At 43.7% G+C, this 13,210-nt stretch overlaps 3 protein-coding genes across 3 annotated transcripts; all 3 read right to left on the minus strand.

The window, feature by feature from the left end:
* Positions 1-1,788: 1,788 nt before the first annotated feature.
* Positions 1,789-3,428, minus strand: LOC147882342 (F-box/kelch-repeat protein At3g24760-like). The gene has a single exon (XM_087400809.1). The coding sequence runs from the start codon at positions 3,359-3,361 to the stop codon at positions 2,282-2,284; it is 1,080 nt and encodes a 359-aa protein (XP_087256935.1). The 5' UTR covers positions 3,362-3,428; the 3' UTR covers positions 1,789-2,281.
* Positions 3,429-7,547: 4,119 nt separating this feature from the next.
* LOC147882343 (secreted RxLR effector protein 78-like) lies at positions 7,548-8,084 on the minus strand. The gene has a single exon (XM_087400224.1). It carries the CDS (start codon positions 8,082-8,084, stop codon positions 7,548-7,550), a length of 537 nt encoding a protein of 178 aa, XP_087256350.1.
* Positions 8,085-9,246: 1,162 nt separating this feature from the next.
* Positions 9,247-9,785, minus strand: LOC147882344 (uncharacterized). The gene is made up of 2 exons (XM_087400880.1): positions 9,603-9,785; positions 9,247-9,483 (listed from the first exon to the last, which is right to left on the minus strand). Exons 1-2 carry the CDS (start codon positions 9,783-9,785, stop codon positions 9,247-9,249), a joined length of 420 nt encoding a protein of 139 aa, XP_087257006.1.
* Positions 9,786-13,210: the final 3,425 nt, after the last annotated feature.

Below are 13,210 nucleotides of genomic sequence, written 5' to 3' on the forward strand. Positions count from 1 at the left end.
GGCATGAAGCAAACGTCAAACCCTTGGCATTGGTTTATGGCAGATGCCCAAGTAAGGCCATTATTGGGGCTGTCTGAAAACCCAAACAACTCTGGAAGGAGTAGGAAGGAGGTGATTGTATATAGGCTCACCATAGGCTCAAGTTTGGGCCTGGATATGACCCAACGAGGGGTCAGGCAGAGACTGGGGCAGGTAAGCAGGGGAGGCAGCCAGCCCTCCCTCTATATAAAGAGCCTTCAGTTTGATCACCCAATTGGCTTAAGGTACTTCTGCCCCTTAACAGTGACACTTTTGTACCAGTTCATGCCCACGTTTGGTGGAGCATGGTAACATACTTTTGCTGTTCTATATTGCTGAGTATTCTTCCAGACTCGTGTGTCTTTATCTACTTGTGTCCACAATTGCAAGATCTCAGAGTCGGTGAGATCCATGGAAATATATACCTTTGTAAGACTAGAATATATCCAATCGTACACTACACAGAAAATAAAAGAGAAAACGAAAGAGAAGAAAAAAAGAGGAAACAAAAAATTCTGCAAAACAAAAGGAAGACATACCTAGCAAGCAAAGCAACAATTATGTCGTCATCAGTGCCCAAGCATAAAGCAGCTATACTAGGTTTCTAAAGCCCCACGGAGTCTAAAGATCCATGGAAATCCTGTTCCGCTGTGGGGGTAGCAAGGTGTTATCTCTGACACCTCTATTGCATCTTTCAACCTTTTTACCTCTAGGACAGGCTGCCAAGTAAGACTAGGAACAAACCAATGAGTTGAAGAAGTCCCTTCTCATTTCCAAGTCCCCTACCATTGTTATACATTACAAAGAGTTCCTCTTCTTTAACACGGACATTCTGTTTGTAATCATACTCAATTTGTGAACGTAAGTGCCTAGCTGACCAGAAAGAGCCATTTGACAGCAGAGTACTATGTAAAAAGCTATGCAAACACAGGCATACCTTGTCCCCCACCGCCCGACTCCCCCGAAAGATAACCCTTGGTGTTGAGGAAGCTCCCAGCATGCCAATCCTATGGGATGCAACAACGGGTAGTACTGCCAGAACCTACTCTATATAGACCAAGGCAAGCTGGTGCACAAGCAATATACCGGTATACGGTAAGCTTGTGGCTAGTGTATATCCAAGATATGATACTCAGTTCTGCTCAATTTCCAAGAGAGTACAGCCAAGGATGCATATGGCATCAATGCTAAAACAAAATACATGTTTGGGAATACACTTAATCTAGTCTCAACTTTCAAGTCCACAAACATCACACTATTTTAACTTATCAAGACTATTTAACTTTGCTGGTAACATGATTCCAATCTAACTTGTAAGCTAGTATGAAGCCTTGCTTTCAAATATGGGCAATGAAAAATGCCAGCACTGCACAAACCCTGGTTTATTGTGTACTTTCCATTACTTCATCCCATGCACACTCACTCCTCTCCACTCACAACATCTGTTCTGCTCCCTTATGATTATTCCATATATGCATTTAACATGTCCAGTATGGACACGTCACTAACTCGAGGCACTGCATGGCATATCCAATTTAACCATTTTGCAATCGCTGACGTTTCTTTCTGTACATTTCAATTTCATAGGAGTTTAGACTCTGGAAACAAACTGCACATTGACCATTTGAGTCCTGGACCATCATCATCAAATCTTCAAATAACCAGAGGAAGATTACAATCATGATATAAGTATGACATAGCATCTGATGAACAAAAAAAACACATCAATAAGAACAGACATATTTATACATACAGTTGTATGCATTCACATGGTCAAAAAATGACATGTTACATAGATCCTGTATGTATACTCATCGCATCTCCTTTCATACCAAAGCCAAAAAGCATTGAGTATGATAGCTTCAGGGAAGGAGTCAGTGGATGAGAACTAGACGTCAGTGAACAGACGTTAACCTTCCCCGTTTAGACTTAAACTCGTGTAACCAAATTAATGTACGCAAAGCTTTACAACAATTTTACTATAAGAGGACAAAGTCCTCATAGTACGGAACATCATTGAATTCTTAATCTCCTCGGTTAGCAATCAAGGAGAAATAACCATGCGCACAGAATAAGGAGCAGTGTCGAAATATGCCAATCAAAGTGTCCTCTGGAGGCACGATACTGTCTTCATAATCCGCAAGAGGAGCTGCTGTCCATGACAAGCGGAGTACTAAGCTTATTACAACTTCATATTCGGACAGGGAACTTGATTCAGAGAGAGCATTATCGGTGCATTTTATGCATTCACCACATGTACCGATCACAAGCAGGCGTCTGGCATTATGGATGAACTGAAGCAAACGACTTTATCAAAACGATTGACTGGAGCAGGCAAAGCAGGAAGCCTCCTCCAAGAGACTCTGCCTCCGGAGAGATCACACAAGCACACCAGATAATCTTTGTGCCACGAATCACTGTAGATATAGATGAAATCCCCTCCTCCCACACAAGAAAGAAGGGGTTCTTTCTCCTCGTCCTCCTCATCGAAGAGATCAAACAGATCCTCAGGCATCCGGCAGAGCTCTGTGCACTCCAGGCTAGCAAAATCGACTGTCCAGAGCTTGAAGCAGGGGCCATTGGGGGCATGGCACAGCCCTGCAAGGACAAGCGAGTCACGGCAGGCCACGAGGAAGGCATAGATGGTGCCAGGGGGCCGAAGAAGGGCAGCATTGCTCCAGAGGCGGAGGTCAAGGTCAAGGGAGGCGACAAACCCGGTGTGGGTCTCGTAGGCGAGGAATTTGCCAAGGAAGACAGTGGAGCACATCCATTGGGAGGAAGGAGAGGAGCGGAATTGGGGGGGGAGGGGGTCACAGAGCTGCCAGGAGTCGTGGGTAGAGTCATAGATCTCGACAACGAGCTGGTCGAGCAAAGATTTACCGCCAGCGACGACGAGGCGATGGTGGGAGGAGGAAGGGGAAGGGGAAGGGATGATGGCGACCATGGGGGAGCGACGGGAGAAGAGCAAGGGGGGGGTTTCACGCCAGAAGCTATTTTTCATGAGGGCAGGGGTGTAGCCAAGCTTACAAACACCGGAACCAGCGAGGGCGAAGAGGAGACCATGGGTGCCTGTGAGGGAGGCCTGATCGTAAGGAGGTAATCGGAAGGTGGTGAAGAGCTGCCATCGCCCAATTTCTGGATCATACCCAAAAGCTTGATTTTTGGCTGCCAGAAAGTGATTCACTCCCGCCAGGAAGAACCACGGTCGATGCCCAAATTGCTCCGTCGCTAGCTTCCTCGATATCACGCTCTTCTTCGCTACCACCCCCTTCCATTCCTTGCACACCGCTGCCGCTGCCACACTGCACTGTAGCGGTAGCCTCGCCAGAATCTGCTCCACCATATCCTCCCCCAGCTCCGATATCCCCTTCCCCTTCCCCTCCCCCTCCTCCCCTCCTCCTCCTCTTCCTTCTCCCCCCCCCCTCCTTCCCAATCCCTCGCTCCCATTCATCATCCCCTTCCCCCCCCCTTCCTTCCCCTCCCCCTCCCCCCTCCCTTCCGCCATCCCCAGCTTTACCCCCTTCTTCGTTCCGACCTCCCTCCTCCCACCCAGACTCCGCGCGATTTCTCGTGCACCCGACGCGCTCTTGCTGTGGCGCGCGCCCGCGCCCCCCGCGACCCCTCCCCTTGGCGATACCACCCGCTGCTGCGATCGGGCCCGATCCTCTACCCCTGGCTCGAAAAGAAGCGCTCTTGCTATGGGCTGTGGCTGCCACTGGAAACAAGGTGAGTCCAAGATGGCGATGAAGGCGAGGAAGAAGGCGATGCTGTAAAGGAAAACTGAGAGAGAGAAGGGAAAGAGGAGAAGTTTGTTTTGGAGGTTTTAAGAAAGAGAAGTGGATAAGCTCTTTCTCGTAAAACCCTTTGCCAACTTCCAAGTCAAAGTACTTTGCCTATGACTCCCAAGAGTGCGGACAGGGCACTGCCACCTACTTTAGCACTTCCTCGTCAGAATGCACAAAACTGGGACAAGTGTTACCTCCGAGTCTAGCATTCTCTTCCCACAAATTATATACAAATGAAATTCCATCTTTCTAATTCTCTCCGCTCTAAGAAGTATTTTCTCAATTTTGTAGAAATCTGCAAAATTTTAGGCAATTTAGCTATATTTAAGCTTTAACAATGTGCAAATTCTCAAGAAAAACAAGCTCTTAGGCAATTTAACTATATTTAAGCTTTAACAATGTGCAAATTCTCAAGAAAAACAAGCTCTGTGGTTTGCTTTTTGTGAACAATGTATAGCGGACACAAATGAAAGGTAGTTTGAATGCACTACTAGGTAACTTTTTTCGACAATTTACAAGTGGAAGTTCACAAAGGAGAATCCAATTCCCCACTATAATGCTCTCTTTAATGAGCCAGTGCTAACAACAACTTGCACAAATTTTTTCCCACAAGTTGGATGAGAGGCATTGATAATAAAAACTTGCAGATAAGTTCTTTTTTTTTTCAAAGAAAAGAAAACAAGTTGGATGAGAGTCCATAACATCCGTAAGACGAAACTTGCAAGTAACTAAAGAGCTCAAGGCCGAGCCACCTATCGATTCAAAACTCTTGTAGCCACATGTGAATTTATTGCTTCAAAATTAGCTCCTAGCTAGATTTTATGGGCCATGAGTTTGCCAACTAACCTTTTCTCCCTAAGTAATCAAGTCCACCTTTTTGGATGACTCTACGGCTTTGCAATGTTCATTATAGTCATGGCTTGGCTGGTTGAGGATCATCTTTAATCGCAATCAACCAAAATTAGTAGCTACTACATTGCATGAATAAGGTTGGCAACTATTACACTGCATGTCAACGCCTTTATCTCTAGCCTGAATTTCTATTGCTACATTCACTCAGCTCACGGACGATGGCATTAAGTTGTTCCACCCAGCCTACTCTTGTGGATCGCAGATCGTCAGATCAATTCATTCCTTCGTTATTTTCATGCTTATCCATGAGGCCCTCATTTCCCTAGATAGTTCTCCTTGCCAAATGTCATCATTTTAGCCTCTCCACTTGATGCACCTTTTTTACCCCTCTCTTGGGGCACATTAAAAACCACTTGCCCCTTGGCATTATTGCACATTTAGGTGCACCTAGGCCTTAGCACTCAGAACTACCTAGTCAATGCCATTCCACCCTCACCTAGGACCTTGGCACTTACTTCTCTTGACCATTTCAATTACGCACATTAACTATTACAAAAGTTGGTCATCTAAGAGAAAATGCCCACCGATCTATCCGAGGTCATGCTATCTCGGCTAGAGCATAACACTGCATGATTAAACCCAAAGAACACAAGTTTGCGGCAGCCAAGCTCAAGTGCAATTTGACATTGGTCTCAAAATATGTGTAAAGAAGCAGCTTGAAATCCCAAACCTCAGTCTAAGTTGCAGTCTCCAAGTGGACTAAGTTGGTAGACAAGATTCATGTGCGCGCGCGTGTGTGTGTGTGCGTGCACGTGCGCATGCATGTGCGTGTGCATGTGTGTGCGTGCATGCGTCATAACCCTATAATGGATTGCAAATAGTATATAAATGACAAAACACACAAGATACAAGATGAGAAAAGTGTGAATATTCTTAATGAAGAAAGAAACAATAGATAGAAGTTGGTATGGGCTAGCAAGGGTCATCCATAGTCCATCACTCTATCTAAAGCATTTGTTTCCACATTATTTCCTCCAAATAATACAAATAATGGTTTGAGTTCCCTACACTTGTAACATAAATTGAGAACCTCCCCATGAACAATTGATAAGAAGTCTCATTCTTTTTTTCTTTTTTTAAATAATAAACTGTGCCGGCTTGTAATCACAAAAATGGGTGGTCAATCCAAGAGAAAAGACCAGATACAAAATTTGGCCAACTCTAGAGGCTAACGCCTGTGGCCTACCCTGCTACCGCAATGAGAAACCAGCCCTATAACATGTTGCCTATGTCCTGAAGAGCATTCCCCACTAGCTGGTCCTTCTTAGCTAACCCCACTCCCAAATCCCATAAGTTCTCCTTGCAATCGCAAACCAGTAAAGGTAGTCTGCACGCCAACGGTATCGACTCTCGAAAGACCAACCGATTTCTGACTGATCAAATGGCCATGACCAAGGCCGCACGCAGAAAGGGCCAGCAGGTGGCTAAGGTAGACGGGAGACGAGTTGTTTCCCCCAACAACGCTAGGCGCCACTTAGCTCCCAACGAGAAGCTCGCCATGAGGCCAGTCGAACGGACCGCGCTTCCCATTCTCTTCCACAGTTCACGGGCTACGGGGCACTTCCAAAACAAATGACGGATCTTTTCCTGAACCCAGCCACAAAGGAGGCAGAGCGGATTCAGCTGCATCCATTTGGCCAACCTGCTTCCTACCGGTAACCAGCCATGTAAAAGCTTCCACAACAGAAATTTAGACTTCCCTAGGAGCGCACTTTTCCAGAGCTCAACAAACCATGCTGTCCACCAAGATTGAGACCTACGCAAATTCCAAACTGAATTGAGATTATGAAACTCCATCTGAGTGAATAGGAGCTCTCGATAGCACACTTTGGCAAACATCTTGGACAGCACTGAATGGCCAATCAACCAGTGGTTTTCCCTCCATAGGAGAGAGGGCCACGAACTAGACGGCCAAGACTGAGGCAACGCTGCTACCACTCCAGAGAGGAATCAAGCTTCCCGGGTCATGAGCCCGAATTCCTGCTTCACACTGATCAGTGGCTTCCAAAAGGCTTGTCTTACATCCCAAATATCCAGCCAGCACTTCACCCCTTTCTTGTAGAGCACCCTGGCTGTCCACATATCCAAAAAGGCTAAGGGTTTCCCTTCCACCGACGTAGCAAGTCCCCACCATATGCTCTGATAAAGGCTGGGGTCCCCTCTCAGCCCAGCTCTACCTTTCCACTTCAAGACATGCATACCGGACTTCCAAGCCCCAACCAAGCCCGCCAAAAGCTCAGACCCTCTAATTTTTATCGGGAACCAGGACAGAATCTTATCCACCCACGAGAGATTTCTCCAAGTACCAACTCTGCAACCACCTGCTTTCTCCACTAAGTCCCGGAGAATATCTGACCAAGGTGCGGTACTTTTTAGAGCCTTAGGTAACCATTTGAATAGGAGGGACAGATTCCTCAGGGAAATATCTGGAATCGTCACCAGGCCACCCACACTCTTTGGAGATTTAATGATATTCCATGGAATATAGTGAAGCCTTCTAATGCTTGACTCCTCCCTCCACAAAAAGGCTTTGAGCATTTTCTCAATTTCAAGCCAGTGCGAGGATCTAAATCTCCAAACTGAAGCGACATACACCGTAGAGGCAGCCAAGATATGCGTAACCACGATGGACCTGGCATTCCAACCCAACTGAATTCCACTCCACCGATGCAACTTTTGTTTGATCCTTTCCTTTACCCAGTTAAACCTCTGATGGAGCGTAAGACCAATACCCAAAGGGGCCCCCAAGTACCTGACCGGTAGAGGGGCAGCCCACTCCAGCAAAGCATCCAGAGACATCCGTAGGGCATATGTCTTGATCAAACTACAAACTCAACCTGAAGCCCTACAGTAGCATTGAATAATCTTAAATAAACAGTCTACACTCTGATTTGCCTCCTCCATGAATGCCAGCAAATCATCAGCAAACATTTGCAAACAAAACTGTTTCTCAGATGGCAACCGGACTCCTTTCATCGCCCCCAAATCTACAGCCTGCTTGAAGGCACGAATTAGCGGAACCATCCATATAGCAAAGAGTAAAGGTGCCAACGGGCAACCTTGCCTAATAGATCTGCAGAGATCAAATCTGCCAACCACCCCGCCATTGATACACAAGCTAGCAGAAGCATTACCAAAGAGAGTCAACACTTTTCGAACCAGATCAGAACCAAAACCCATGTGCTCCAGGGCTGCCTTAATAAACTCCCAAGAAATTTGGTCATACGCCTTATCAAAATCAATACCCAAGGCCATGCATTTCAGCCCAGAGGCCACTGCATAGTCCAATGCTGCAGAAACATTTAGAATATTTTCTAGAATATCCCGACCTTTAATAAACCCATTCTGTTCTCTGTCAACAATTTGCATACAAACGGTCTAAATTCTGAGTGCTACAGCCTTGGCTATTAGCTTGTAGGACACATTAAGCATAGTGATTGGCCGCCAATCACCAACTCGAATCCTATCCAGTCGCTTGGGGAATAGCTTCATCAACCCGGCATTCATGTCCTCAGACAGAGTACCCCGACACACTGACTCATTGGCCATCTTAACAAAATCAGTTTTTAACAACTCCCAAAAATGTCTGAAAAACTCCACTGAGAATCCATCAGGGCCAGGGGACTTGTCCCTTTTCATGATTCTGAGAGCCTTTTCAAATTCTGACTCCATGAACGGACGAGCTAGTCTGTCTCTCTGCTCCTCAGAAACCCTCACACTAACAGGCGCCAGAATTACATTTACATTCTCCTGCATTCTCTGTTCGTGACTGGCTGAGAGCCTACAATTGCTGCTAATTCTCTCTTAAACACCTCCGCAATTTGCCAAAAACCTGTGACCACTCTTCCATTTTCATCTTGGACTCGGTCTATCAAGTCCCTGATCTGATTTCTTTTGGCAGCCTGAAAGAACATCTTTGAGGGACAGTCCCCTACCTTTAACCAAGTCTGACGACTATTGATTCTAGCCCTTTCGACCTTTCCCAGTTCCAGCTCCATGAGTGCTACTTTACATTCAACCAACAGTGTAGAAATACAAAAGTCCTTGGGATCCGCCATTACAACAAGATTAAGACTGTCACGAATCGTGGGCAGCATAGAGGCATTCTTGCGAAATCTATCCCGTTCATTCCTAGCCCAGCTCTTGGCAAAACTGAGGATAGCTCGAATACCAGCATCCCACCTGACACAAGGATCCGCTACAGGTTGTGTGCAATCCCTCCATATGGCCCTAATATGTCTGTCAAACTCCTTACTCAGCAGCCAACTATTGTCAAATTTGAAGGGAACATCCAGAGACCTTCCAGCTGAGATCGGGATGGAAGATGACCACCATAACAGGGCATGATCAGAAATCCCTAAACTCGTAATGACACCTCCCTTCATCGGGGGTTTCATCCACCAACCCTCATTTGAACAGTAGAATCTGTCCAAGCGGCCAGCTCTCAACTCCTCCCCTCTTCTTCGGTTGTTCCATGTAAACCCAGACAGCCCCTCTGAATCAATCTCAGAACAGTCAGACAAACCCCAAGTCAGGCATCCCGTTCCTTCCCCACAACATTGGCTTTGGCATGTGACCAATCCCGGGCACCCACAGTCATATTCCAGTCCCCTCCGAATAACCAGTATGCATCCACAAACTCCTCCATGAGCAGCTTAGTGCGCAACCCAGCTGAATTGGGAGCATACATGCTCACCACACAAAAGTAAAACCCTTTCAAGGAGATTATCGCAGCAGTGAACCATCCCAGCGAATTTTGAAATAATTCCTGCAATGAAAAGGAACTACGGACCACAATCACAGTACCGCCCTTGCCTCTGAATGGGCAGTTAACCAACACAGTAAAGTTGGCCTGTCTAAGCGAGAACCAGAGGAGGTCATCCTCACCTGTCTGTGGAGGGGAGTGTTGCGGACGAGCTTCTCCCGGATGCAAACCATCGCAAACGACTCCTCGAAATCTAGAATAAGGTTGCTGCTGCAGAGACTAAGCAGAAGGGATCGACAAGAGCATTCCCTAAACAGCTTAAGGAAGTGGCACGGGGCCAACTTTTGGGCAAAAAAAATATCCATTAGCTCCAAGATGGCGTCAAAGCCTTCACATAGTGAAAGGAGTGATCAGTTAGGCATAATAAACGTGATGTCATGGAACTTAAGAGGTTGTTGTAGCAGACTGAAGCAGAAGTGCTACTTAGATCTGATTATCCTAAGGAGACCAGAAGTCTCATTCTTAGCAATGTCTTGCCTTTAAGACAAGGAAAAATAACAACATCCCTTATCTTGATTACTTTGCTAACCATAGTGTCTCCATACAAGTGCCACTTTTTCTACATCCATGCCCCTAGAGTCATACTTGGTCACCAAGTTAATTTGATGGTCGCCATCATTCCTTGATTTCTTTAGTGAGCCCACTTACAAAAAGGGCAAAGACTTAACCTTTCAAAGTTCAAATGTATTTCAACTTTGATAGGATTTGAAGGCATGAAACTCTAGAGTGAATTACCACAAGCATGAAGTACAAAAGAAGAAGGTGATTTCTCTATAAGCATAGACTCAACTTTGTTTCAATACAGAAGAAAAGAAATATGAATGTCATGGATCATCCACCATCTTTTTATTCCGATCAACTTGGGTTTTTAGTAATCTTAAATCCACTCAAAAGCATGAAATAAGAATAAACCAAGATTTGATCTTTAGGACAACTTTAATCATTTTTTAACAAACAAATGGAACTTTTTGGAGAATGAACTAATTCATGATCCATATTATGGCTACCACTAGCTTATGTTAGACCAATATACAAGTCATTTATCGTAGATGGGATTATTTCCATTTTGCATTGCCATGATTGCTTTTGTTTTAACCAAGTACCTTATGCCTTAAAGGTTTCCTTATTTCTTGGCCGTCCCACTTATTGGAGAATTTGTATTCACTAACATAGAGGAGCATGAGTTTGAGTATCATGTGACGTAGAAATAAATGACGATTCACTATTCTTCACACCCACTATTCCTTGTTTATCAAATCTTCCTGGCATTTCCACTTATTAGAGAAATTACGTTCACCAACATAGTGTTTGAGCATCATGTGACATGCCAATAAATAATGGGAAGGAGGCATGGGATAAGTGGGGGGCGCAAGGCACATTTTCACTTCATAATGGAAGAAATTTTAATTGTATAATTTCAAACTTTATCACCCTCAAAAATAGTAAAAGTGAACATTGAAAATCGATCTAGTTTAATTAATGTGAAAAGCACATGAGGTGGTTGTACAATGTGTTATTTTGCTAGAAATTGATGTGGAATAATCTCTTAGACAAGAGTGTGCAGATTTTTTTATTTTTCTCAATGTTGAATCCATGTGAAAAGCATAAAATGAGAGTAAACCTAGCCAACTCTTCTTTTTAAGGAAAACTTTGGTCCTCCTTTTATAACAAAGAGAGCTTTTGAAGGATGAATAACTTCAAAATCCCCATCATGGCTACCTCCAACTCATGTTAGACATTTTGATTTTTGAAAGGAAAATAGTTGTGTTCCTTTTACATACAAAGAGATCTTTTGAGGGATGAACTACTTCATGATCCCCATCATGGCCACCTTGAGTTCAAGTTACTAAAACTATAATAGTTGGAGCTCACAATGACATGATCACTCACTTATACAACATCGGTATCACGTACCACCGAAGAATCAATATCAATTACCATTTGGATTTAGAATGAAGCACTCAAGTGCCGTTTATAGTTTCTTATATTAATATTTTTAGATTCAAAAATTAGGCCTTCCATTCTCGATGTGCTAAGGTCTACAAGGCAGCTAGTGTCATCATTGCTATTTGACTCAACAAGAGGGAGGCAACTGTCATCATTGCTATTTGACTCAACTAGAGGAGACATTTGCATGTGGGCATGTGTTCAATGGTGGGGGGGAGGAGGTAGTTCAATCTATAAATACTTATAAATCTTTAACCAAGTGTCTCTTACTTTGCCTACAACTTTATTGTTTGGAACTCACATTGACAAGATTGTGTCTCAATATGGCCACGTCGAGTTCAAGTTAGGCCCATTTACAAGTCATTCTCTTAGATGCAGTCTTTCCAAGTTGCATTGTTATGCTTTCTCAGACTGGGTTTACTACTTAAGACCTACTACAACTATAATAGTCGGAGCTCACAATGACACAATCACTTATACAACATGGGTATCAAGTACTACCTAAGAATAAATATCAAACACCATTTGGATATGAAATGAAGCACTCAAATGGAATTTATAGCTTCTTATATTAATATTTTAGCTTCAAAACCTAGGCCTTGCATTCACGATGTGCTAAGGTCTAGAGGACAGCCACTGTCATGGTTGCTATTCAACCCAACTAGAGGAACACTTACATGTGGGCATGTGTTGTATGGTGGGGGGAGGAGGTTGGTTTGATCTACAAAAACATATAAATCTTCAACCTCATGCTTTGCTTACTACTTAAGTACTACTACAACTTTATTATTTGGAACTCACACTAATACGATTGTTCTATTGTACAAATTGGTATCTAGTGCTACCTAAGGACTGATACTAATCCCCATTGAATATAAAAAGAAGCAACCAAGGTATCAAGCACTTTGTAAGTATTGATACGAATTCTCATTAGATATAGAAAGAAGAAATTGTATTACAAAACATAGCTACCTTCAAAAGAGCTTTAAAAATGGACTTTCCATTTAATGTGCGCTTAGATTAGTGCCAATTTCTCCCCATTTTTTGTCATCCATACTACTCAACCCATTTTGAGGAGACATTGACATGTGTTGGACCTGCAAGATGTTGTGTCACTCTACAAAAAATTGTAACTCTACCAAAACCCATTAGCATATATTTAAATAACTTAATGAATATATTTGAACATTGAATTAAACTCCCCTCGGTACATTGAAACACCCATTCAAACTCCCCTCAATATATTTACTCAAATTGATGCATTGCAAAAGTGTTCTCCAAATTTATCCCATATTTAATTCACCATAATGGTCATTTAAATGAGAATTTTTGTTCAAGTGTCACGAACTAAAAGTGAGCGGCCCCCAATTTCCCCTTTCTTATGCACATCCATAGAAAGGATCGCCCTAAATTTGTATCTTGAATATAGCCGTTCCTCTGCAGTGTTAATACCTCTTTATCAAAGTCTTTACCTTTTCCACTTCTCAATAACCAATTAGGTAGTATAAGATATGATCACCATGCTGCATCATCAAGAGAGCCTATGTGTGGGGTCAATGCTAGCCATTCTTGCCAATGGAAGCTTTTAAGACCTTATCTTTCATTTTCTTCTACTTTACTACCAAATGACTATTGCATTTATTGGGTGGTTACCTTATTTTGTTACTATGTGCATGTGTGTGTTGGGGGGGTTATGGTGGGGCATTGTATGTGCAAGCAAGCATGCCTATAAGATACATCTTCTAGAAGTATACCTATTTGGACATTGGCTTTAAAATGTTGA

This window comes from Dipteris shenzhenensis, chromosome 29 (assembly GCF_047967505.1).
Source record: "Dipteris shenzhenensis isolate YYH24624 ecotype China chromosome 29, Dip_SZ_1.0, whole genome shotgun sequence".
NCBI classification, from domain to species: domain Eukaryota; kingdom Viridiplantae; phylum Streptophyta; class Polypodiopsida; order Gleicheniales; family Dipteridaceae; genus Dipteris; species Dipteris shenzhenensis.

Excerpts from the sequence above, each read along its gene's own strand:
- LOC147882342 (XM_087400809.1), bottom strand. The coding sequence starts at position 3,361 with ATGGTGGAGCAGATTCTGGCGAGGCTACCGCTACAGTGCAGTGTGGCA.
- LOC147882343 (XM_087400224.1), bottom strand. The coding sequence starts at position 8,084 with ATGCAAATTGTTGACAGAGAACAGAATGGGTTTATTAAAGGTCGGGAT.
- LOC147882344 (XM_087400880.1), bottom strand. The coding sequence starts at position 9,785 with ATGGATATTTTTTTTGCCCAAAAGTTGGCCCCGTGCCACTTCCTTAAG. Across the intron at positions 9,484-9,602 it reads ACACTCCCCTCCACAGACAG|GAATTATTTCAAAATTCGCT; the intron begins GTGAGGATGACC and ends TTTTCATTGCAG.